At 46.8% G+C, this 25,639-nt stretch overlaps 1 protein-coding gene across 1 annotated transcript; it reads left to right on the top strand.

The window, feature by feature from the left end:
* Positions 1–1,452: 1,452 nt before the first annotated feature.
* LOC114050382 (maturin) lies at positions 1,453–25,604 on the top strand. The gene is made up of 3 exons (XM_027872005.1): positions 1,453–2,042; positions 16,802–16,924; positions 25,339–25,604. Exons 1-3 carry the CDS (start codon positions 1,881–1,883, stop codon positions 25,447–25,449), a joined length of 396 nt encoding a protein of 131 aa, XP_027727806.1. The 5' UTR covers positions 1,453–1,880; the 3' UTR covers positions 25,450–25,604.
* The last annotated feature ends 35 nt before the right edge of the window (positions 25,605–25,639 follow it).

The raw sequence follows: 25,639 nt of genomic DNA, 5'->3' as shown, positions 1-25,639 counted from the left end.
AGTGGGCTTTCAACAGAGAAACCCCTTGGAACTTCATTCTTGTTTTAAATGGTATTCTCTGGCTTACAATGCTATAAGGTAATCATTCCAGGCCAGACGTTACTAAGCTGTACCTGGGCAATAGGAAGAATCTGCTATTTCCATGCTCTCGAAGAAGGGTTCACTTTTATTTTCTCAAGTGAAATATTTATTCTGTAGACCTTCATTTCCTTAAAGGATCCTGGAACTTTCCAACTGAAAGGGACCTTAGCAACTGTGGCCCAACCCACTGTCCTGATGAGGAAACTGAAGCCTAGAGAGGGAAAAAGCTTTGTTCAATTTTACACAGGTAGAAATAAAGCTAAGGCTATATGTGACCCAGTCCTCTTCTGGTGTTTTCCCCACTATACCACAGTGCTAGGAAAGGGTACTGGTATATGAGAATTGTTTGAAATTAATCTGATATTCACTTCCTCATGGATAGAGTTTTATTATAGAGAAAGAAAATGGAAGGAAGGATCGAGAGTTGAAGAAAGGAAAAAAGGAAGGGAGGGAGGGAGAGAGGAAAAAGGTAATGTAGTACAGTGGCAAAACACTGGATTTGAAATCAGAGGACCTGAGTTCCAGGTTCCTCTGCTACTTAACTACCCGTAGGGCCTTGAGTAAGTCACAACTTCTCTGGGCCTCAGTTTCTTCATCTGTAAAATTCGGCAGCTGGCCTCTGGCCTCTAATAGGGTTCCTTCCAATTCTGAGTCTTAAGATGAGAAGAAGCTACCACTGAGGTTTGCACAAAGTGAACGCTTAATACATGTTTGTTAAATTGTTGAACTGAATTGAAGAAGGGAGTGAGGGAGGGGGGAGGGGGAGAGAGAGAGAGAGAGAGCGAGAGCGCTTATCTGCTTTGGTCCTATTACCTACCCAGTATCTTTGCCAAGAAAACCCCAAAAGAGGTCACGAAGAGTCGGACACTGCTGAAAAATGACTAAACAACAACAAAAATTACCTGCCCAAGGTGCATTTCTCAGTACCTTTCTCTAAGGTTAAAAAAAAAAAATGCTTGTATTTGAAATCCTGTGATCTTTCTGGTTAGGTCCACCGAAACATTACCCCTGCCTACAAACCCAAGGCAGTCTGGCAGGTTCACTTTGCACGGGGGAGAGTAGTGTAGCTCCCTCCAAAAGGGCTCCCATTGTGACATCACCGGGTTCGATTATCCGGACCCAAGTAGCCTTTTCCGAACGTTCCAAGCCTAGCCGATTGGCTCCCCAGCATTATGACGTCACGGGCCGAGCAGGCTCCGCTCTCCGGAGGCGCGGCAGGAAGGTTTTGTTCGGTGACTAGGAGGAGCCGAGGGAGGCGATTGCGTCCCGTCCTCTCCGTGGAGCTAGTGCAGCGTCCGCCCCCGCTTCCCCCCTCCCACTCCAGCCAGCCGCTGGCCACGCTGCCCGCCGAGCCCAACTATCCGTGGAGCGGGAGGGAGAAGGAAGAGGAGGGGAAGAAGGAGGAGGAGGAGGAGGGGCAGAGTCCGTCGCCGCAGCCCGCCCCCAGCCCGCCCGCCGCCTGCTTTTTACCCACAACATGTAAACAGTCCCCGCTAAGAGTTCTCCAGGGAGTCGGAGCGCGAGAGCTGGGCATTAAAGCAGGTCCGCGAGGAGCCCCCTGGCCCCGTGGATTCCCCGGGCGGCATCGCCGACGTATTGGGAGGCAGGAGACCGGAGGGAGCAGGGGCTGAGCCGAGCCGAGCCGAGCTGAGTTGAGCGCAGCGCAGCGCAGCGCTCGTGGAGGGGAGAGGCCGAGAGCTGCGCCCAGAGGGCCGGCCAGCTAGAGCGAGGGAGCCACAGACAGAGGAGCGAGCGAGGAGGGCAGTGGAGAGGGGAGCGAGGCGGCGGCGACCGACGGTATGGATTTCCAGCAGCTGGCTGACGTTGCGGACAAATGGTGTTCCAACACCCCCTTCGACCTCATCGCCACGGAGGAGACGGAGAGGAGGATGGATTTCTACGCCGACCCGGGGGTCTCCTTTTATGTGCTGTGTCCGGACAACGGCTGCGGGGACAATTTTGTAAGTGCCGTGGGAGGGAGGTGCCTTTGGCCCGGACTGTTGACTGGGAGGGGTAGGATGGACGGTGTGTGTGTGTCTGTGTGTGTGTGAGAGAGACACAGAGAGAGAGAGAGAGAGAGAGAGAGAGAGAGAGAGAGAGACAGAGACAGAGACAGAGAGAGACAGAGACAGAGACAGAGAGAGACAGAGAGAGAGAGACAGAGAGACAGAGAGAGAGAGAGAGACAGAGAGAGACAGAGAGACAGAGAGAGAGACAGAGAGAGAGAGAGAGAGAGAGAGGGTGAGCGTGAAGGTGGACTTTCCCCTTTCCCCTGCGCCTCAGCCCGCCTGGAGGGGCTTGGTGGGGAGGGGTCGGGGCTGAATTGGCCTTTTGGGCTTGGAGGCTTGGGGATGCCGCCCTCGGGGTGGGCTGCGGACTTCCAGGGGGGCGGACCCAGCGGCCTGAGCGCACTTAGGGAGGATCCTAGGTGGCGCTTCGCCCCAGACCCTACGGACTGGCCCAGCCCGGATTCGGGAGAGTTGCGCAGGAACCCGAGAGAGCCAGCCGGGGGGTTGGGGTGAGAGCATCCCGTGGGGCCATCTCTTTCCCGAGGCCCCGCCCAGGCGGCTGCCGGGTCCTAGGCTGGCAGCCCCTCTGTCACTCCCCGCCCCTTGTCTGGATTCCCCCTCTATCACCCGCAGCTCCGGCTGGCATCAGGCTCCCTCTCCGCCCCCTCCCCTCTCGCACACTGCACAACTCCTCTGCTTTCCCAAACCCGGGTGAAACCCCTCCCCAACTCTCCACGGTGATTCCCTGCTCCTGGAAGTGGGCACAAAGCCTCGGTTCCCAGAGCCGTGCCTGGGCTCCTGGACCTTCTGCGGAATCTCCTCCCTGAAAAACGCGCTCCCACAGACCCACACCACACACACACACACACACACACACACACACACACACACACACACACGCACACGCACACGCACACACGCACACACACACACACACGCGCTAAGAAGAGCTTGGGTGCGCCTATACTAAAGCACTCGCCTTGCTTCCGTGTTGTTATGAGCGGCTAGCGGATTGTGTGCTGGTTTGTGTGAGTGTGTGCGTTGACGGGTAACTGCCTGGAAGGGTGGGGTCTGCAGCCCTTTTTGGCCACCGTCTTTAGGAGTTGGAGGGGGAAACTGGAAACGTGCTTCCTAGCCACAGAATCCTTGGGAAGTCTCCAGTTACCAGGGCCCGGAACCCACTCCCTTGCCCCTCCCCTTCGGGGGAGGAGTCCAGGGAGATCTTGGCACCCCCTGCGTTCGGATGGACTAGGGTCTGTAGCTGCAGGAGCCCCCCCCCCCCCCCCGGCAAAGCCCTTCCTCCTTTCCTCCCACTCGGAATGGGGAAGGGGGTGGGAGGATAAGATTGGAGGGAGGGATACCCCACGATGCCCGAGCTCGCCCAGTGCAGGCAAAGAGAGGATCCCCTTCAGGCAACGACTCCTGAAAACGAGAGACCTAAACACCCCCCAATGTCAAGTTGCAGCTGCTCGGGCTGCTGTGTGGTCCTGGAAGCTTCGAGCTGTGGAGTGCAGGGCAGTGCCGCCTTGCTAGGGAAGGAGCTCCAAAGGGGCGAGGACAGGGGCGGAGGAGTTGGAGGAGCCCAAGTCCAGGTTCAGCACAGCCTTAGGCTTTCCGGTGGGTCGGGACAAAACTCTGGGATTCAGACCCTGTACTCTCTTCTCCCTGTCCCCTGACCTCAGACCCCCCACAAGTTCAACCGGACAGATTCCCTCCCCCCTTTGACGATCTTCCTCCACACTCTCTAGCCAGGTCTGTTCAAGGCCCTCCCATTCTTCCAGGCCCAGCTTAGACAACACTGCCTCCAGGAAGCCTTCCTGACTCCTTGCTAAAATTGACCCTTCCCTCCATGTTTCTGCTAACACTTTTCCTGGACGTTAGCATGCACTTACTATTGCCTTCCTTGTATGACCATTGTGTATCAGGATTTCCACTCTCCACTCCCATTAGAGTAAGCCTTAATGAGCAGGGATTGCTCTCTGCCTTTAAACACAGTAGCCTAAACCTAGGGTCAGTTATGGGGTACAGTGGATAGAGTGCTGGTCCTGGAGTCAGGAAGACTCCTCTTCCTGAATTCAGATCTGGCTTCAGACACTCACTAGCTGTGTGACCCTGGTCAAGTCACTTAGCCCCGTCTGCCTCAGTTTCCTCCTCTGTAAAATGAACTGGTGAAGGAAATAGCAAACCACTCCAGTATTTTTGCCAAGAAAACTCCAAATGGGGTCACCAACAATCCCACAGACTGAACAGCAACAACCTTACACCTCATTTGTACTGTTGAATTGAAGGCCTTCTCTAAGAAGCAGCATGGTAAATGGGACTGAGCAGAATGGTTCAACTCTAGTCTTTGACACACACAAATGGAGTGAACCTGGACAAAGTCACCTCCTCTCTCTCCTCACTGAAGGGACCTCAGATGCCATTCGGTCCAACCCCTTCATTTTACAGATGGGGAAACTGAGGCCCAGAGGAGCTGAAATGATTTCCTCAGAGTCATATGGGCTCTGGGTCTGAGGCAGAATTCAGTGTCGGGTCTTCTGACTCCAAGTCTCCCCGCCACCAATCCACTATACCACTTGGGCATAGGAAACCATTTGCACCCACTGGACCCAGATGGCTTTGGAGGAGAAACAAGACTAGTGACTTTGCACAGCTCTCCCTTACTCAAATCCAATTCAATTGCAAGTCACGTCATCACTTCCCTGAAGTCATGGTCCTCTTTGAGAAGGAAGGACAAACCACAACCTTGGTTGTTGTAAAGAATGTTTAGAATTTTATAGTATTTTGGAAAGAAGACTGGGTGGAGGTTCACAAAATGCTGGGGAGTCAGAAAGACCTGAGTTCAAGTGCTGCCCTGATACTATCTATGTGTTCATGGGCAAGTTTCACCTCTTTGGGCCTCCTTGCTTCATCTCTAAAATGAAGGCACCTCTGACGCACACTGACTGCAGGACCCTAGGTTCAACCTTAGTTAAGTTAATTCATGTCCCAATGAGGTGCCTCAGTGCTCTCGTCTCAGACTACACTATAAGCTTCTCTGTTTAGGAAGAGGATGTTAACTCCTCAAATGAGGTGGATAAATAAAAAAAAAAGCATTTATTAAGGCTTGAGAATAAAATTAGATAATATTTATAAAACATTTTGCCAACCTTAAAGTTCTATGTAATTGTTACTACTGTGAATATTATTTATTGCTATATGCTGAAGATATGCACTGAGCAAATTTACTTCATAATAGGCACCTTTTAATTAGCTGACTAAATTATCATACTTTCTAATAATAAACAAAAATAACATTTTACAGGACTAGTTTTGAATGTTACTTCATATGTACTAAACTGGAAAATGTTTTTCTTTATGCCCTGACAATGTAATGATTCAAATAATGAAAGAAGGTGGAAAAGGTTATCATTTAGTAGGCTGGAGTGTCCTCAAAGTTGTTTCTACAGGTTGCTTTCAACAAAAAAATTACTGTTTTCTCCAGGGGATTTCCTTGTATCTCACTGTCAGCTTGTTCTTATACTCTTCTCTCTCTAGTACAAGGGGTTAAATTGAGAAGGTGAAGATAAATCTTGAGAAAACTTGTTTCAGTGAAATCTGTTAACTGGCAGCAGAAAAATGAAATAAACGTAACCCTCTCTTGGAATAGCTAGAATTGATGAGACAGTGGGATGGAAGTTCCTTGAAGACAGAGACTGGACTGTTATTTTGTGTTTCTTTGTATTCTCAGCTCTTTGCTGTGGCCTGGCCTGGCCTGGCATACAGCAAGCACTTAATAAATGCTTGTTGACCTACAGACAGAAGTGTCTGTAGAAACTTCCCCAAGACTAACCAAGAACCAAATATTGGGGGTTCCTCTTGGTTTCTTTCTAATTGAACTATGTAAGCTCTTCTGTTGGGCTAATCTGGACGTTCCCTTTTCCTTCCAGTCCTTGTCTCCTCCCCCCAACTTTCCAGCTCCCATTTATGGATCGGCTTCCCTCTTAGAATATAAGCTTGTTAAAGACAGAAACTATCTTTCTTTCTGCTTGTATGTGTGTACCCAGTGCCTAGCAGAGTGCTTGGCATGTAGTAAGCACTCAATAAGTGCTCTATCTGCCCATCAGGCTTTTTTCGGTCATGTCCAACTCTTTGTGACCCCATTTGGGGTTTTCTTGGCAAAGATACTAGAGTGGTTTGGCATTTCCTTCCCTAGCTCATTTTATAGATGAGGAAACTGAGGCAAACAGGGTAAAGTGACACTTAGGGTCACCCAGCTAGGAAGTGTCTGAGGCCACATTTGAACCTGGGAAGATGAGTCTTCCTGACTCCAGGCCCAGCACTTTGCACCACCTAGCTGCCCATATCCATCCATCTGTCCATCCGTCTATTATCTGTATAGCTATCCACCTATCCACTCATCCATCCAGCCATCCCTTTTATCTATTTTAGCTTGTCTTCTCCTCTATGTTAATAAATATGTATTTACTATATGAAGTTGAATGAGAATAAATGCAAAGTGTTACCTCTGGGCTCAAAAAATCAACTTCCTAAGTATAAATAGCTAGGCAGCAGTTCCCACAAAAACATCTGCCGAATATGGCTGCCAAGAAAGTTAATGTGACTTTAGACTGCAATAAGAAGAGCGTAGTATGTAGGATGGGGCAGGTGAGAGGTCTGCTCTACCTTACCCTGGTCCAAGCACCCCTGGAGTGCTGTGTTCAGTTCTGGGCACATTTTAAGAAAGGACACTGCGACGCTGGAGGGCCTCCCGAGGAGGTGAGTGGCCTTGCTATCATATCCATGTGAGGAGTCAGTCGAAGGAACTGGGGGCATTAAGCCTGGAGAACAGAAGACTTAGGGGAGACTTGATAGCTGTCTTTTTGAAGCAGTGTCCCCCAGAATGCAGACTAGGCTTAGTCTGTTTGGCTTTGGAAGGTGGAACTAGGAACTATGAGTGGGAGATGCAGAAAAGCAAAATCTAGGCCTGATATCAGGAAGAGCTTTCTACCAGTTCCAAAGTGGACTGGACTGCCTGGGAGGGAGTGGGTGCTCCTAGTTGGGAGCATGACCTGGATGATGACAACTCCCTTGTAAAGTGTGTTGTGGGAGGGATTCTCACTCATGCATGAGATTGGCCCTTCCAGCTCTCAGTGTCCTTGACTCTGAATGAGTAAAGAATACAGGTCAGCTCTTGGCTTCTGTTCATCGTGTGTCCCTCCTTGTGTTACCTCCCTTCAGCTTGAGCCCTTCCAGGATTCATCTTTTGGCACCTAGTCAGTGCAGAGTTCCAGTGACAGTGGCTGGCCCACCTTCCACTCTAGAGACATCATTCTGGTGCAGGGAGAGATGAGTTTACTACAGGACCCCGCAGGAGGGTGGCCAGTAGGCACTGATGTGCCAGCCAGCTTCCCTTCCCTGCCAACCCTGAGCTACTGAGGGTTCTGTCAGGCTCCATGAGTGTGTTATTGGCAACAGCCAACATGCCAGATGGGCAGGCAGGTGTGTGTGTGTATGTGTGTGTGTGTGTGTGTACTGCTTGAGAACAATAGAAGTGACTCTTAACCCTAGAGCACTAATTGACTTAAGCCTTGAACTCTGTCCTGGGACTTCAACAGTATAGGAAAGGAAAAAGAGCTAGGACATGTATCACTCATATTCCAGTACCTTTTCTCTATAGCCATCCCAGAATGTGTAAGAACTGAGATGTTTGTTCCATTTCAGCCTTAAGGAATACTGAAATACAGAAGGGATTGCTACAAATCATTTGCATTCTATTTAAGGAAAGATGTAGGGATGTTAAGGAAAAATGTTGAGAACAGAGGGCCCCGTGGCTTTCACCATCTTATCATTTGTGGTCTAGGAGGAAAGGATATTATCTGAGACAGAGAGGGAGGATGGGTGGTCACATGGCAGGAGTGAGGGGTGATGGGTGGCCATCCAAATGGATCCACCAGCGCCCTTGAGATATCAGGAGAACATGATGAATGCCTCCAGCTCATTGGGTAGAGCAATGCAAGAATTTTGGGGAGGATATGGGTAAGAGTTGTGCAGGATAGGTAGGCATGGATGGATTGTAATCTTCATTATTGGAGGGAACATTCTTGAATTGTTGAGTTGACCCCTATTTGGATATGATCCCAGGCATTTGCCTACTCTTTAGGTCAGTGGTGGAGAGTAAAGGTAACCTATTCAAATGACATTTAACCTTGAGAATACTGCTAGATGTCCTTAGGTAAAGGAAGAAATGTAAGTAAATGTTATATTTGGCCCCAGAGGCCAAACTGGGAGCGATGTAGGAAAAAAGCAAAAATGCAACTAGGCCGATGACGTCAGGAAATACTTCTATGAGGCCAAGGTCTCTGAGAGTAGAGCAGCCTTTGGAGGTCATGAGATTGCTTTCACTGGATGTCTCCAAGCCAAGGCCTCTTGGTGTGTGTGAGGTAGAGGGGGTTCTTAAATGTTCAGGCCTGAGTTGGACTTGAGGGATCCCTTCCAATCTCCAACTGACATCCTATGTATTTTCCATAATAATGGGATGCTTTCACTGATGTGGGTTGAGGGCGAGCAGTACTGATGTGCTTTGAATTCATCCCCAGAAGGGAAGACCTAAAAGTTTGCTATTCCTGAGAACCAAGGTGGAATTAAGCTCTTTACTCTTCAGTTCAGCCTAGATGATTGTTTGGATTAGCTGGCACAGTAGGCCTTAGTTTCTTCATGGGTAGCATGAACAGATTGGCTCTCTAAAGACCCTTCCAATTCCAGTGGTTATCTCTGTTTACTAAACACTTAGTACGTGCCACACACTGGTCTGTGGTCCTGAGACAAATCTGTGGCAAGAGGCCCTTACGCTTTGTGGCTAACTAGGTCAGGATTTTTAGTGGGAGAGGAGCAAGTTCAAAAGTTCTTAACCTGGGGTCCTGTCACCCAGTGACAGGGTCTTCATGGTCACTCCCTTACAGGGTGGAAGTAGTGAAGGGTTTCTCTTTCGCACTCACCGTAAGTTGGATCTGGTCCCAGGACAGAGAGGCTCTGCCCCCTGGCTCTCTAGTCATTAGCCTGTACCAAAGATTCTACCCCGAGGGTGGAAAAGACCCGGTAACCCTTCCCTCTGCTCCATGGGAAAGGTGGGAGGTCTCTGTAAATAGACAGCATGACTCACTGTGGCAGGCAAGGGATGGAATGGTCTGGCCAGAGTCCCGCTAACACTGAATTTCCGTACCCACACCAAGTGCCACTAACCTTGACTTTGTGGCCATCATGAGGTGATGAGTGAGGGGATTTGGGGTCAAGGGAGAAAGAGAATGACTAAAATGACTGAATGTGTATCTACATGTGTATGTGTGTGTGAGACACACACACACACACACATACAAAGGCAGAGAAAGGAGGGAAAGGAAAGGGGAGAAGGGAAGGGGAGAAAGAGACAGATTTATTGATCTGGGGGTAATATTTATTTGTTGTGAATAGAGAATGTTAGTTAGACCTCTAAATCCTGTTCTACTAAATTCTGTCACAGTCCTGTTACAACTCCCCCAGAAAACTTGTTTTAAAAAATATTTTGATGACTACAGTTCAGTATAATTGGCTTCCTTTGTAATCCTGTGGATTTTATTTGATGCACTTAAAAACTCGATTGTGAGAAGGACCCCACAGTTGCATCAGTCCAGCAAAGGCATCCATAAAAGAAAAAGGTTAAGAATGCCTGGCAGTAGGAGGAGGAAATGGCCGTTGTCCAAGGAGCTGGGTTCAAATCCTGACTCCCTCCCTTACTACCTGTGTGGCTCGACTTCTCTCAGCCTTAGCTGTAAAGTGAGGGGCTTGGACAGGAGGCTGCTGAGGGCCCTTCCAGCTCCAAAGAGGTGATAGGGGGAAGGGGAAGGGCAAGAATTTGAAACTGAAAAAACAATTAACTTGAATAAAAAACATCAGTAAAGATGTGATCCTGGCTGTGGTGTTTCAGAAGGTGCAGGCAAACAGCATGTGGCTGCAGGACCAGTGAGAGCACATTGAGTTTAGAGTCATAGGCTCTCAGTTCAGATCCTTCTTCTGTGACCCTGGACGAGTCATTTTACTTCTGGGCCTCAGTTTCCTTATCTTATAGAATGTAAGTGGCATCTAGTAGGTATATAATAAATGCTCATTGGTTAAAATGAAGTGGTTGGCCTTAGGGCTTATTAATTCCTCTGAGACATAGCCTGGCTTGGTGTTTAATCCCCAGGACCTCCCCGCTGTGTTCCTTGCAACTTTTTGTTGTTTTTCAGTCATGTCTGACTCTCTGTGACCCCACTTGGGGTTTTCTTGGCGGAGATACTAGAGTGGTTTGGCATTTCCTTCTCCAGCTCATTTGACAGATGAGGAAACTGAGGTCAACAGGGTGAAGTGACTTGGCCAGGATCACATGGCTAGGAAGAGGAGTCTTCCTGACTCCCAAGCCCGGTGGTCTATCCATTCTGCCACCTAGGGATTCTCTGTTCTTTGCAACAGAAGGTGCTTAATAAATGCTTCTTGCCTGGGCTTGGCTTAGAGGATCAATCTTTCAGCTCTAAGTAAAGGAAAGAGCACGGTACGATGGCAGGAGCCCCGCACTGGGAGTCTGAGAGCTTCGGGCTTGAATCTCCAGTCTGTCATGTGTTACCTCTAACCCTGAGCGGTGTTTTGCATCCCTTTCCCCTTCTGTCCAATGGGGAGATTGGACCAGGTAGCTCCAAAGTTAGCTGTCTCATTGTTGTCCTTGAATCCCCACCACCTGGCACAGTGCCTGGCACACAGTAGGTGCATTAATCAATGTTTGCTGATTGACTAATGATCCTAGGATCCCTTGGGGGAAAAAAAGAAATCACCACAGCCCCCATAAATAAATGGACTGACTACAAATATTGCTGGCGGTGGTCTAGTGGAGAATGTGGTTTTCCTGAGCTTTCTGCCCCTGGGAAATTCCCAGCTGGTTGTCTGAGTGGGAGTGAGCTCCCCGAGTGGGAGTGGGTTCTGTTGCATCAGCTTTTCATTGCATGGGCTAGGTATGAAGCTGTGATATTGTGGGCCTCCTTCCTAAGCACAGAGCTGACTGTGGAAGGCTTTCCCCGCTGTTTGGAGCGAGCACATTCCCCCATGTTCTTCTGGAAGTCTGTGAGCCGGGCCATTCATTTATTTAATTTCCAAAGCGTGATCTCCTCTGGGGGAGGACCCTGTTTGTGGAGCAGCCTGTAATCTTTAGTCACCATTCTTGTCATCAGGTGGCGGGTGTATGTATAAGTATAATTTTCCTTCCTTCCCGGCAAAGGCAGGTGTAAGCCCCTATCAGACTTCAGGTGGGGCGAGCTTTGGAGTAAGGAATTGAGTCCTATCTCTGCCACTAACCACAGCGGGAACTTGGGCAATCAGGCAACCCCTCAACAAGCATTTATTGTATGCCTACTATGTGCCAGGCACTGGGGTACAACATAAGAAGCGTATGTTCTAGTGGAACAAAACAGCAGGCACACGTATAATTATGTACAAAATAAATATAAAAAGTGAACATATAAAAATATTTACAGAGCAGTTAAAAACAAGGTAGTTTCAGAGGGAGAACACCTGCATTTGGGGAGATTGGAAAAGGCTTCATGCAGAAGATGGTGCTCCTGTGTGGGCAAGTCATTTAATTTTCTGTGTCTTTGCCTGTAAAATAAGGGAGTTGCACTCGATGCCCTTCAGGTCCCTTCCTGCCCTGGTTCTGTGGTCCTAGGACCCTCAGCCAATCTATCCATTCATTACTAGCCAACCTTGATGTAGACCTTGCTACATACTGATTAAGATACCTATTTATTGCCATCTGCTACTTATTTTTATGTGTTACCAATGAATAATTTGCAAACTTTTTTTCCTCATGTGCCAGATCTGAGCCAGTGCTAAATAATGCAAGATTTGGGGCTTTCAGGTTATAAAATGCTCCTCAGCAAAGAAAAATGCATTTCAGACAGATCTGAAAAGTAGATACTTGAGTTTTTGAAAATGGACAATGGAATGAGTTGGTGCTAGGTGGGCCTTGATTACAGCAGAATTTCATCCTTGCTAGAACCTCATTGGACAAGAATGTGGATGTCAGGAGTCATCCAGCGGCTGCACACCTGGGCAGAGTAGGCTCATTGTTTGAAATGTGCAAGTGTGAATTCCCTGCCTGGGATGAATTTCAAAATGGGCTAATGCTGAGACCATTTATCGTTGCTCAGTCATTTCAGTTGTGTTTGACTCTGTGACCCCATTTGGGGTTTTCTTGGCAGAGGAGTGGTTTGCCATTTCCTTCTCTAGCTCATTTGACAGATGAGGAAACTGAGGCAAACAGGGTGAAGAGACATTCCCAGGGTCACATGGCTAGGAAGTGTCTGAGGCCAGATCTGAACTTGGGAAGATGAGTCTTCCTGACTCCAGACCCGGCACTCTATCCACTGTACCACCTGGCTGCCCTTTATTGTATGTTACTTTTTATAAATAGTTGGGATAGAAAACTGGAATTGGACATATATTTTCAGCTAATGTGGAGATTTGTTTTTCATGGGGGAAGGGAGGCAGGTTCCTGAGATAGTTACAGTAATGCCAAAAAATGAAGGAAAGAAAGAAAAGATCTTCAATCAGTCATTTAAAATAAACTACACAGTGGAGAATAGAGGCAGGGCTATTTTGGAACTGGCTTGTTACCGTTTAAATCTACTTTTAAAAGCCATATGTAATGGAGATGTATGGTTTCATACATGGTCCTCTTTGTATAGGGAAATGGAGAGCAGGGAAGAGTGTTTGCCAGGCACTGTGCTAAAAGGGCCAGGGATGCCAGGAGAAGTAAAGACAGTCATTCCCTGGCCTCCTGCAGCTTCTGTTCTGATGGGGGGAGACAACACCTAAAAGGGGCTGAAAGGGGAGGGGGTAGAGGTGAGGGCTGAAGAGTCAGGAGCACGGCCTGACGGGAGATGGAGCACGGAGCATGCCTGGCCTGGGCCAACCCCCCTGAATGGAGGCTCTCCTGGAGGAGACTCACCAGTGGGAGAAGGGCTTCATTATTGGTGTTTGTCAATTTCACACAAAGGGTTACTTTTTAAAAATTCAGTGTACTTACTAGCTGTGTGACCCTGGGCAAGTCACTTAACCCCAATTGCCTAAAAAATAAAAAAAAGTAAAAACAAACAAATAAATAAATAATTCAGTGTAACAGGAAAGCTCCCTGACACCTCTGGTCAGTTCTGGCCATCTCCTTTGGATCTCCCAGACTCCTTTGCTTTTTGGCCTCTCAAAAGCATTCTTCCTTTCAGTTCTCTATAATAGCTGCCTTTGCTGGGGTCTTCCAGAGTCTCTTAGATGCTGGAGCCTGGATCTGGGCCAACAGTCTTAGCTGTTGTGTCCCCTCAAGCCGTGCAGACAGTAGGTACTTAATTGTTGTTTTCTAAGTATGTATTGAAGTGCTTGTTGGTGCCCAGCATTGAGCTGTGTCAGGGAGCAGCTCCAGCCCTGAGAAGTCCTTCGGTGAATATCTGGGAGAGAAATGACATGGAGATCCTAAGGGCACTAGCCTGTGTTGTGATAATAAATGCATTTCTAAAGGCTTTAGAGTTTAGAAATCTCTTCCCTTGTAATACCTTTGCTTGGGGTAGTAAGCGAGAATATTCTCATCCCCATTTTGCAGATGAGAAAAGCAAAGCTTTGAGATGAAGTAACTTGCCCAAGGGCATACAGGTAATTATTATGCAGGGGCAGGATTTGTACTCAGGTCTTTATGACTCCAAATCCAGCAGTCTGGATTCCCAGTCTAGTCTTCTTTCTAATACAGCACAAAATTCCTAGACATTCTTTATGGCAACCAAGAGGAAAAGCCAGTCTTGAGCTCTCCCTTTTTTTAAAAATTAATTTATTTTGATTTATCAGCAATCACTTCCATAGGTTTTTGAGTTTTAAATTTTTCTACCTTTCTCTCCACACCCTCCCCAAGACAGTGCGCAATCTGATATAGGCTATTCATATACATTCCTATTAAACATATTTTCACATTAGTCATGTAAGGAAGAATTAGAACCAATGAGAGGAACCATAAAAAAAAAGGAAACAAAGCAAAACAGAAGAAAAAAAATAGCAAATAGTATGCTTCGATCTGCATTCAAACTCCATAGTTCTTTCTTTGGATGTGGATGGCATTTTCCATCATGATACCTTTGGAGATGTCTTAGATCCTTGCATTGCTGAGAAGGGTTAAGTCTATCAATATTAGTCATCACACAACGTGGCTATTACTGTGTATAGCCTTCTCCTGGTTCTGCCCACTTCACTCAGCATCAGACCATACAAGTCTTTCCAGGTTTTTCTGAAGTCAGCCTGTTGATCATTTCTTCTAGCAGAATAGTATTCCATTACTTGTTTAACCATTCCCCAACTGATGGGCATCCCCTCAATTTCTAATTCTTTGCCTCCACAAAAAGAGCTGCTATAAATATTTTTGTACATGTGAGTCCTTTTCCCACCAAGGACACACTGGCATTTGAACCTAAGTCTTTCCTGGTCTGGAAAAGAGAAAACTCAAGGCTGTCCGGTATAGGAGGGATGAAACTTGTTCTTGTGGGGCCCAGAGGGCTCGGAGCGGCAGAACCAGCAGGAAGGGGAAGAAACTGCAAGGAAGCAAACTGAGACTTGACGGCCCGAAGGCCTTTCTGACCGTGAGAGCCAGCCCAGAGTGCAATGGGCGACTCCTCTGGGGGAGTTGGTTTCCTCTCATTGGGGATATTCAAGCAAAGGTTGGTTGGCTGCTGGTTGGCCTCCTGGATGGGGACGAGGGTTCTTTTGGGGAATGGCTTGGATGAGACAGCTCCTGACATCCCTTTCACCACTGAGGTTCTGTGATGCCAATGTGGCTTCATAATGCTGCATCCCGACCCATCTTATTAATAGAAGAAGGAAAGAGTGCTTGGTGCTTGGGAAACAGATTTTCCCCAGGCACCATTCCCCTTTCCTTCCTTCCATTCTCTGCATGTGTTCACAGTGCCTCAGAGTCTTACACACACACACACACACACACATGCACACACACATGCACACACACACGCACACACACTTCCTCCCACCTCCACCCCAGGCTGATCGGTTTCCTCAGACCTTTCCCAAAAGCTGTTCTTGGCCCTGACCCAACGTCCTGCCCATGCTCTTGGGCACAGGCTGATGCCCCTCCCTGGTGCAGATACGAAGAGCAGGGTTTCTGAATTTAGAAAGGTCCAGCCCCTTCTAGGAGCATACTCTAGATGCTTGAACACATAGGGGAAGGCTTGCCTTGTACTTAAAAAATGTGCTGAAATGGATAGCCTCATATGGAAAAGACTTTGCTGTCCTTAAAAAATATGCTAATACTGATAGCCTTAGCACATGTTACTTGTTGCTAGTGGGAAAGATACCGAACCGGACATCTGGGGGCCATGGGTGGGGAAGAATAGGGTGGTGGTGGTGGGGGAGAGCAATTCCCAGTTTCAAATCCTGACTCAGACACGTGTGGCCGTGGCAAGCCAACTTAACCCCACTGAGCCCCTGTCTTCCCCTGTGTAAGAATGGGGATAATAATTTCAGTATCAGCGTCCCAGGGTGGTTATGAGAAGAGCTATTTATAAAACTTTCAGAGCTCTGGTAACGTGGGGGTTGATGATGATGATGATGATGATAATGATGTTACTATTGTTGATTCCAGATCAGTATCCCACCTCTGACCTACCTGTGTTAATTTAGGCAAGTCACTGTAGCTCCCTGGGCCTCAGTTTCCCTTTCTGTAAAATGAGGACATTTGGGATAGAACATAAACTAGAGCTGGAAGGGACCTAATCCTATCCCTTGTTTCACAGATGAGGAAACTGAGGCCCAGGGAGCTGAAGTGGCTAGCCTAAGGTCACAAAGGTAGTAGGTGGCTTAATAGGGATTCAAACTCAGGCCCTCTGACCCCCAGTGGAGCATTCTTTCCATGGCACTGTGGCATGAACAGAGGAAAATGACCTCTCTTCCTGCCCCTCTCCCTTTCCTCGCAAGCATTTTTTTTTAAAGTAAAGACCAACCAACCTGAATGCCTTTGCTTAGGAATGGAAAAGCTTTGATTCAGTGTTTACTCTGTGCCAAAGTGCTCAAGATGCAAACTGAAAATCAAGATGGTCCCTACTCCCTAAGAGCTTACCTGATCAAGGGAGCTGCCACTCATCTGTGCCTTTAATAACAGGATAAGATCATTTTTATATAAGTTGATCTTTCCCCTTCCCCCTCACCCCCTTAGCTCCATGGAACTATTATGGGAAGAGTCAATGAGGACAGGCCAGGTTAGGGGCTAGAGGCTCTCTAGTCACCCAGGAGCTGATTCATCTAGACCCCTGACTTCTTCTCTGCCCATCCTTCCTGACACCAGGACCATAAGGTCGAACAATGTAACGGAACTGAAGACAGGTGCTTAAAACTCAGAGCCTTGCTACCTGTTAGCAGATCTGATCCAGCTGCTGTGGAAGAAAAGAGTGGGTCTATTGGCTAAAATCGGATTTGAGGGGTAATCTCAGGATCTCTGTAAGATGTTTTTCTTGTTCAATAGCTGTTCCCTTGCATACTGTACTCTGCTGTGATATAGAAGCCTGCTTTGAGCTATGAGAATTTTTAAAGAAGAAAGAAAAGCAAGTGACTTTCTCTGTGTTCCAGTAGCTCTAATGATGAGTGTGTTTGTTTGTTTTTTTCCCTTTCCTCCTCCGGTGGGGGCTCAGCACGTCTGGAGCGAGAGTGAAGACTGTTTGCCTTTCCTGCAGCTGGCACAGGATTACATCTCCTCTTGTGGCAAGAAGACCCTCCATGAAGTGTTGGAAAAAGTCTTCAAGTCTTTCAGACCTGTAGGTGCTCGCTTGGCTTCTAAAAGAAGGGTTCTTTGATAAGCATGTTGGGAATCCAGGGAGGGTGTGGGGAGAGCAGGCAAAAGCCAGGCTGACTAATTGTTACTGTTTTGTTGGCTCTCTGGCCTTAAGATAGCACTGGGTGTTATGGGAGACTGGGAGTTTATTGGGGGTGGGAAAGAATTCTTCTGAAACAGCTGGTTGTTGAAATGAGGCTGATTATTTCAAGTACTATGCTCATTGAATCAGGAATCCCAGTTATAGGGGAAGGGAAATGGATCCTTTGGTGGATGATTAATAGCACACTGGCCAAATACTTTTTGGACCCAGTCTATGTAAGCCCTTAATATTTACTGAGCTCTGGTCCTTTTTGTTGCACCCTGGATTTGGGGACCGACTTTTTCCTGAAGTCTAAATGGAAGTAGCCTTTTATATTTATGGAGGAGAGAGATTTCCTTCCATTTAGAATCGATTCCCTACACCCTTTTTTTCTCAATCCAGATGTTTCCCAACAACTACCAAGATTCTGAAAGCCCATCCTCCTCTCCCTCCCGATATCACCACTATTTTTGTTTAAATGTTTTATGTCAAAGACACAGATTCAGTGTTGCTTCTTCAGGTTTCACGAGTCTGTCCGTGATGTGGAAACATCAATGCCTCTCATTCCTTGCTTCACGGAATTGTCCTGTGTCTGGCACTGTGGCTCTCACTGTAGGACGTCTGCAGTCTGCAGGTCCTCAGCTGAGCTCCCCCTGCCCCCCTCTCGGTCTGACTCTGGTGGCAGGAATGTCTAAAGGGTTAGTGCACATGATGTGTTTAAAGGGCTGTGAGCCTCGAGAGTGAGGACGTGCCCTAGATTGGATGACTAGGAGTGTTATAAACGTGAATAAAGAAGGATTGTCTGAGTTCTGTGGGTGAAGCTTTCAGCCTGTCCATCTGAAACATTGTCCTTCTTCCAAATTATACTTTTTCTAGCTTTCATTCCTTTCCTGTTTCTCCGCCTCCTTCCCTTCTCATTCCTTCCCTCCCTCTGTCCTTTTTTCATCCCTCCTTCTCCTCCTTTTCTCCTTTCTCTCCTTTTCCTTCCTTCCTTTTCTCTGGTATAGTTTTTGATGTAACAAAGTGATAAACAGCTAGATATATTCTCATTTTTTAACAATTCCTATCAATACCTTTTGTTTTTATATCATAGTAATGTCCATGTATACTATCCTCTCCCCTGCCCCTACCCATACCAGAATTGAAACAAGTGAATCAAAAACAACCAGTTGAGCAACTGTGTCTGACAATGTATGCAGCATTCTGTCCCTGTAGACCCCTAGCCCTCTGCTACCAGGAGGAAAGAATGTTGTATTATCTCTTCTTTGGCACTCAGTATAGTTATTTCAATTCTTCCAAGTTTGCCTTTCTTTGACTATTCTTTGACTTTCTCTTGTTGTGGCCACATATCTTTTATTGTCTTGATTCTGCTTACTTCATTCGAGGTCATTCCAGTCCCAGCATGTATTAAGCCTCACCCCCTCTGTGCTGGGCACTGGGCACTGTCCTTGAAACAAAGCATGAACCAATCGCTGATCCCCAGGAGCTTTTGGCCCACTAATCAATACAAAGATGCTTTTCAAGCAGTAACATATATTGTTTAAGAGGCACATAGACAAACCCCACAAGGTTGCCAGGAGAGTAAAACATGGCATCCTTTGCCTTCAAGTTTTGGGAAATTTGATCAATTCATGCAGCTGTCTAGGAGGAGCTGGGGAGCCTGCAAGGAAAAGTGACTTTGTGCATTCCAGAACTGTGTTCAGCATTGACTTGGAAGTGTCTGTTCCCTGCCCCACCTCCCTGTGCTCGTTCCTCCCCTGTGCATTCCGTCCTGAGAGTTATGTTGGATTTGCATGTTTTCATCCTGAAAAGAAACTTATTGTCAAAAATCTGGCATTCAGAGGAATGCTTGAGCTGGACTTGGGGTTCATCAGTAAGGCAGGTACTGTGTGTATGTGTGTGTATCCCTTTGAACAGAGAAACTTTCCAACCCAAAGTTTTTCTTTCTCTTTCTTTCTCTCCTGCCTTCCTCTGCTCCAGCCAAATAGGAAAGATTGATGCTGCAGAAAATTACTGAGTGCCCAGGACTGAAAAGAAAGCTGTTTGAGGCTCTGATGGAAAGGGGATAAACTTAACTTCCTGATTTTCTGGATCCATTCTTTATTTTTCCTAGACCTTCAACTAGTTATTTTTGAACCCAGGACATGAATGGCATGGGGGAGTGGAGATGGGATGGGAAGGGGTGATGGGCTCACCTGGGGTGTGACTGCTCATGGGTGGGTGGGAATGCAAGGCACACCAGGATACCATGAGTGAGCTGCTGAAGGGGAAGGAAGTCGGCCCTGGGATAAGGCCACAGCTTCTGCTGCCATAGGAGTGGGGCCAGGCAGGGGGGAAAGCATGCCTCAAGTAGTCAGAGACTTCCCTCTCCAGTGAGGATGACTATTTGTCTTCTTTCTCTGTGGACTGCCTTTAAAGACCTCCTGCCCATGGTTCACTACCTTAGGTGCTATACAAAGCACATTCAATGGGTACAGACCCCCCTGGATAGACCCCTTTGTGAGGTTTTGTGTGTCTGTGTGTGTGTGTGTGTGTGTGTGTGTGTGTTTTGTGGGAGAACTTTATAGAGTTGACGATGTGGGGTTGTTTGTGTTCCCTTGACATTTTGTGAGTAGAAAGTGGGGAAAGAGAAGGGGGTGGGAAGATATGAACAAGGGGGCAGGACTTGGGAATACCTTTGTCCCCCTCCTCCACAATAGACTTTAGAAGGAGGTGGGAAAACAGTTTGTAAAGTGTCATCCATATAACCCAGGCCACTTGAGTGAATTAGGGAGCCTGAAATAGGTGATAGCAGAAAGGAAACATGCCTAAAACAGTGTACAAGCATGTCCTATTTATCAATCCAAAGATGCTCCCTAAGCATCCCTCCCCACTTAGGACTCTTTTCTTTGTCATCTCCTTCTATGGATTGTCAACAGAAAGGATGTCTTTAAAGGCCTCTTGTCCATGGGTGGGGCCACACCACCTTGGTTGCTCACGAAAGCAAGGTCAGTGGACTCAGACCCTTCCAGGTAGCCCCCAGTGAGGTTTTCTCTTGGGCATCAGTATTACAGAGGAACTTTGGAGGGCTGACTACATGGGGTGGTTTGTGTTCCAACTCCAGATCTCTGATTCTATGATCCTATAATTTAAGAATAGAGAGAGGATCTCGAGTGGAGTGCCATAGATCTCTACCCTTAAGAGAGCCAGGATCCAAGAAGATCTTAACTGGCTAGAACAACGGATTAAATTGAATAAGATAAAAACAAAGGGGGGGGGGGGGAAATGAATGACTTAAGTACAGGTGTGGCTAGAAAAGAGTGTGTAGTAAAGAGTAAAGAGTGTAGAAAAGAGGTTTTAGTGGACCACAAGCTCAATATGAGTCAGTCAAGAAATGCTCCCATCATCTTAGGCTAGACAATGAGAGGCATGGTACCCAGAACAAGGGAGGGGATGCTGTCATGGTGCTCTTCCTCAATAGCAACAGTGTTGCGTTCAGTTCAGGCACCAAAGTTTTGGAAGGACATTGTTAGATTGGCATACATCCAGAGGAGGGGACTAGAGATTATTATGAAAGGCCTTGAAGAAACTGGAGGTATTTAGCCTGGAGAAGGGAGAAAGCAAAGGTGTGGGGCAGGGGGAGAGGAGCATGATAGCTTGAAGTATTCCAAGGGCCATCCTGTGGATGAGGAAGCAAGGGAGAGCAAACCCTAACACTTAGACCCGGGCTGCCCTGGTAGGGGGGAGGAGGCGGGGCCTCCTCGTTGCAGGTCTCCATCACTATTTGTTGGGTATGTTTTAGAGAAAGAAGATTCTTGTTCAAGACAGAAACTGAGACCCAGAGAAACAAAATGACTTAATTTGGGAAACATTTGTTAAGCAGCAACTAAGTGCCAGGCTGTTGTTATTATTATTACTGAAAACCCCCAAAATGGAACAATTCCTGCCCTCAAGGAGCTTATATTCTACTGGGGGAAGACAATATGTCCACAGAGTGTCTGCAGAGTAGATACAAAGTAACCATTTTGTTTCCATGTCACTTCTTGACTTTTTTTTTCTGCTGCACAAAGGTTAGTGCAGCACATTTCATTCTTGTATGCACAACAGGGAATTTTATCAAATTTTTTTAAAGGAATATATTGATTGAATTATTATTTTTATTTAGCAAGGAAACTAGAAACTTAAAAATTAACCAAATACCAGTTTAGAAATGTAACACAGAACAAACACTATTTAAAAATGTTATTTAAAGCGCCCTATAAATGCTAACTATTGTTATTTATTTTGAGTTTTAGGGTGTGCCTTGCCCTGTGCCTTGTATGTGGGTGCCTGGGTCTCTGGACATTTTTCTCACTATTACTCAGAACATAATTTATATCCTGTTAGGCGGCACAGTGAATAGAGCATTGAGCTTAGAGTCAGGAAGGCCTGAGTTCAAATCCAGTTCCAGATACTGATTAGCTGTGTGACCCTGGGCAAGTCACACAACTTCCATGTGCCTTGGAAGGCATCTGTAAAATGGAGAAAATAATAATAGCACCTCCCTGCCACGGTTGCTGAGGATCAAAAGAGATAATAATTGTGAAGGGCTGAGCACAGTGCCTGGTGCATAGCAAGCACTATGTAAGTGTTACTTGTTATTATTATTATCCTAGTCAGGCTGTAGCTTGCTTGGCTGTTTTCTTTGCTCTGAGTTACTCCATGTGACTCTTCCAGTATTTCTCTGTGTTCTGCGTAGTCACGGTTCCTTCTGGTACCAGTATGATTCTGTGGCACCTCCACACTCCTACAGGCTCCTCCTTTCTCAGTGTGGACAAACCCCCTTGTTTTACAGGTGAGGAAACTTGCCTTACAGAAACTCTACAATGTAGGTTCATTTAGTTATTACTATCCCAATCGATGGATGGGGAAGCTGAGGCCTGAAGATAGAAGGTGGCTTGCTAAAGCTCACACGGTCAGTTATGGAGCCAGCCAGCGAGCTCCTCCACTTCCAAAGGGCCTCTGACCTGGAGACAGTGGTCCCGGTGCTGGAGACGTGACTCAACCCACCCTCATAACATGTACTCCCCTTCTGTGTCTTTAATGTTTCTGAAGCACTTTCTTCCATCTGGTCAAATGGAAAGAATGCAGGACCTTAGTGTGAATGCAAGGACCTGTGGGGCCTTGGGCAAATCATCCTTAGTTTTTTCACCTGTCAAAAGAACTCAGGATAACCTCCATGGGGGATGGCCTCCAAGGTTCCTTCCAGTTTTTGATCTGTGATCCTTCCTATATGTCATTTTACTTCCTTGAGTGTCAAATGAGTAACAATCTGTGCAAAAGCATGTGGGAAATAGAATGTGGGATGGGAGGTGGGAGACAGAATGGGGGTGAGTGGGAGGTAGGAGACAGAATGGGGGATGGGGGTGGGAGACAGAATGTCACCTGTGGGAAACAGCAAGGTGGCCAGTTGACTGGAATGTAGACTATGCACGTAAAGGCGGGTTGGAACCCAAGAGGGGTAAGAGAGGGGAGAGGCTAGAAGTAAGGAGGCCACTGGGAGGCTGTTGGAATGGTCTAGGTGAGTCTGCTGAAAGCCTGAGCCAGGGAGGTACCTTTATAAATGGAGAAAAAGGAATGGATGTGGAAGAAATGGCGGAGACTGAATTGACAAGACTTTGGCTACCGATTAGATATGGGGGATAAGGGAGAGAAGAATCAGGGGAGGTATTTTTGGCAAGAGTTAGCTAAGACACTTAAAGTCATACCGACAGGACCTGATGCTTTTCAGTCTTCTCAGAGCCTATGAACTTTCTTTCCTCTAAATCACCAAGGGATCTGTGATCTCACTGACGTGAGCAGTGAAGCAGATTGCAGCCCATTCATGCCAGCCTGCCCATCCTCCATCATTCCTACTCAACCAGAATTAGATCATCAGGAAGAGAAAGCAGAATCCTCTCCTCATTTTAGGGGGTTAAGGCAGCACAGCAAATGTGCTGAGTTTTGTCAGTGACAGCTTATGTCAATTGCATGAGTTAATGCATCTCACATTAGGGTGTTTGGGGGCTTTATTTTGGTGGGAGGGTCAGGCCTTCTATTTCACAAGCTGCTTAATTCTGATCAGTAGACTTTTGTCTCTGTCATGCTAGGTAACCAGGCAGCAGTTCACAGAGACTCAGAAAGTAACCCAAAGATGAGGTGTTTATACTATTCATTCCCTTTTCCTTTACTTAAAGGGAAACTCCACCCCCCACTGCAATACCCCTAATTCCTAGATGTCCATGAGTGGAATTTCCAAACCTACCATGGAAAACAGGGATGCTCATAAATAGACAAAACCCTTGTGTTGGGGTTTTCTCCGAAAGACATACTCTAGTGTTAATGAGTTAACACCCTTTGGCTTCCTCTCTCTCCCTGCCATTACTGGGGCTGACATTTTTTCTCTTTGGTGACAATTGCTGCATCATGCTAAGCCTGAAAGAGAAACGCAGAGCAGCCCACCCTCATGGCCTTGGTAATCTCAGTATCCAGGACCACCAATGATGCCTAGTGGAAGATTCTGTCTTGGCTTGATTCTAATAGCTACCAAGGCAAGCCAGATCAGAGCTGCAGAGTAAATGGACTCTTTTCGAGTGCATCTCTCATTTTCTTGAGCATGGGGTCATACTAGCTTCTCTTTAGGAAGAGAGAGAGGAGGTAACACCAAGGATGCCATTTCCCCCGCAATGGCATAGCTAAAGAAAGTGTTGTTCCCACATCAGACTCTACAAAGAGCAGGTTGGCTGTTGACTGGCTCCAGCCTTGGAGGTCCTGCTTGCTACTGGTTATTTATAAATCTGAAACCCAGCACAGCTACCATTCACTTATCACACCCTCAGGCTAAATCCTCCTAGCCCAAATTTGTTCCATTCTCATTCCAATAGCCTTCCTTTCACTTCAAGGAAACAAATGAAAAATCTGGCCTTGAAGACAGCTGTGTTGACTAATACAATTCAGCAAGTATTTATTAAGCCTCGGTTTCATGCTGGGCACTGTGCTAGGCACAAGTCAGAGCTAGCTGTAACTAGGGTGGGGTAAATGGGGTTTTGCCCCAGGATGCCAAATTTAGTGGGTGTTGACTGTACTTGCCGTCCTTTAGCAACTAGAAACAACAGAGCATAGCATTTAGTTAGCAAGCAGAATAAATTAAAATAGGAAACTACTTCACAACATGACTAATATGGAAATATGTTTTGCATGATTACACATGTATAATCTATATCAAATTGCTTAATATCTCAGGGAGAAGGGAGGGGAAGGAAGAATTTGCAACTCAAAATAAAAAAAATATTGAAAATTGTTTTTTACATGTAACTGGAAAAAATAAAATATTCTTTTTAAAAAAATTGGAAGCTACCAGATGGCAAGTAGGGATGCACTCCTTTATTCCTCTTTCTCCCTCCCCTCCCCTCCTCAGCTTCTCTCACAGTGACTTTGTACTGGTGTCCCAGTATCCCCTATGCATGGCAATGTCCTACTTCCTCCCCCACCTCCCCCTGTATCCCATGCTGGTCATCTGAGGGTTTTAGGCTGCTTACTTACCCTGAATGCAAAGAGACCGTCCCTATGGTCAAGATGCTTTGGTGAATTGAGTACAGATCCAGAGAAGTAGAATAACGTATGTCCAGTGTAGTTGATGGATTTTAAGCAGCGCACCTCCTTCTTGCTCTGTACAGCTGATGAATACCATCCATAATTTTTTAGACTTTCCATGGAATCTTTTAAATGTCTTGAGCACAGTCTCTGTCTGTGATGCTATGTCGTATTTTAACATTTAAAAGCTAGATAATCTCTAGGCCTCAGAGTGAAGGCTTCTGTCTTCTGGCCACCCATCCCCTAGAAAGACTGACATGCCAAGTATATTAGAAAACAGGAACAAATATGGAGAGGCCATCCCACCCCCGTTTTGCAGAGGAAGACAGTGAGGATCAGAGGAGTTCCATCAATTGCCCGTGATCATACAGTTAACATGTCAATGGCTGGAGTTAAACTCAGGGGCTTGTGACCTCCAATGGAAAATGCCAGTGGGCTTTATCAAAGGCCGTTTTTTTTGGCAAGGCGATCAGGGTTAAGTGACTTGTCCAGGGTCACACGGCTAGTAAGTGTTAAGTGTTTGAGGCTGGGTTTGAACTCAGGTCCTCCTGACTCCAAGACCGGTGCTCTATCCACTGTGCCACCTAGCTGCTCCTTATCCAGGGCCATTTAAATGAATTCTGTACCCTGTTGTTTGATTAAGACCAGTTGCCTTTTCACAGGCTTCCTTCCTGAAGTTCACTGGCATCTCACTCACTGAAACTTCTTCTGCCCTTTACAAACAGTTGCTGGGGCTCCCAGATGTAGATGATGACGCATTCGAGGAATACAGCGCCGACGTGGAAGAGGAGGAGCCGGAAGCCGACCACCAACAGATGGGCATCAGTCAGCAGTAAACTTTGGAGGGTTGTGAGCAGGACAGATGTTAACTTCTTGGTGCCAGGTGGGGTCATGGGCTCCTGTGTTTGCATTTTGCATTCACTCATCACCACAGGAGGTCTGACTCCCAGCATCCGAATTAAAATGAAATAGAATTCTAACCACCATGAAATATCTGTGATAAGCTTTGCTGTGGGGTGGCCTGAC

This window comes from Vombatus ursinus, unplaced genomic scaffold (genome assembly GCF_900497805.2).
Source record: "Vombatus ursinus unplaced genomic scaffold, bare-nosed wombat genome assembly UNPS02014799.1, whole genome shotgun sequence".
NCBI classification, from domain to species: domain Eukaryota; kingdom Metazoa; phylum Chordata; class Mammalia; order Diprotodontia; family Vombatidae; genus Vombatus; species Vombatus ursinus.
This window is presented reverse-complemented; position numbering and strand designations above follow the sequence as displayed.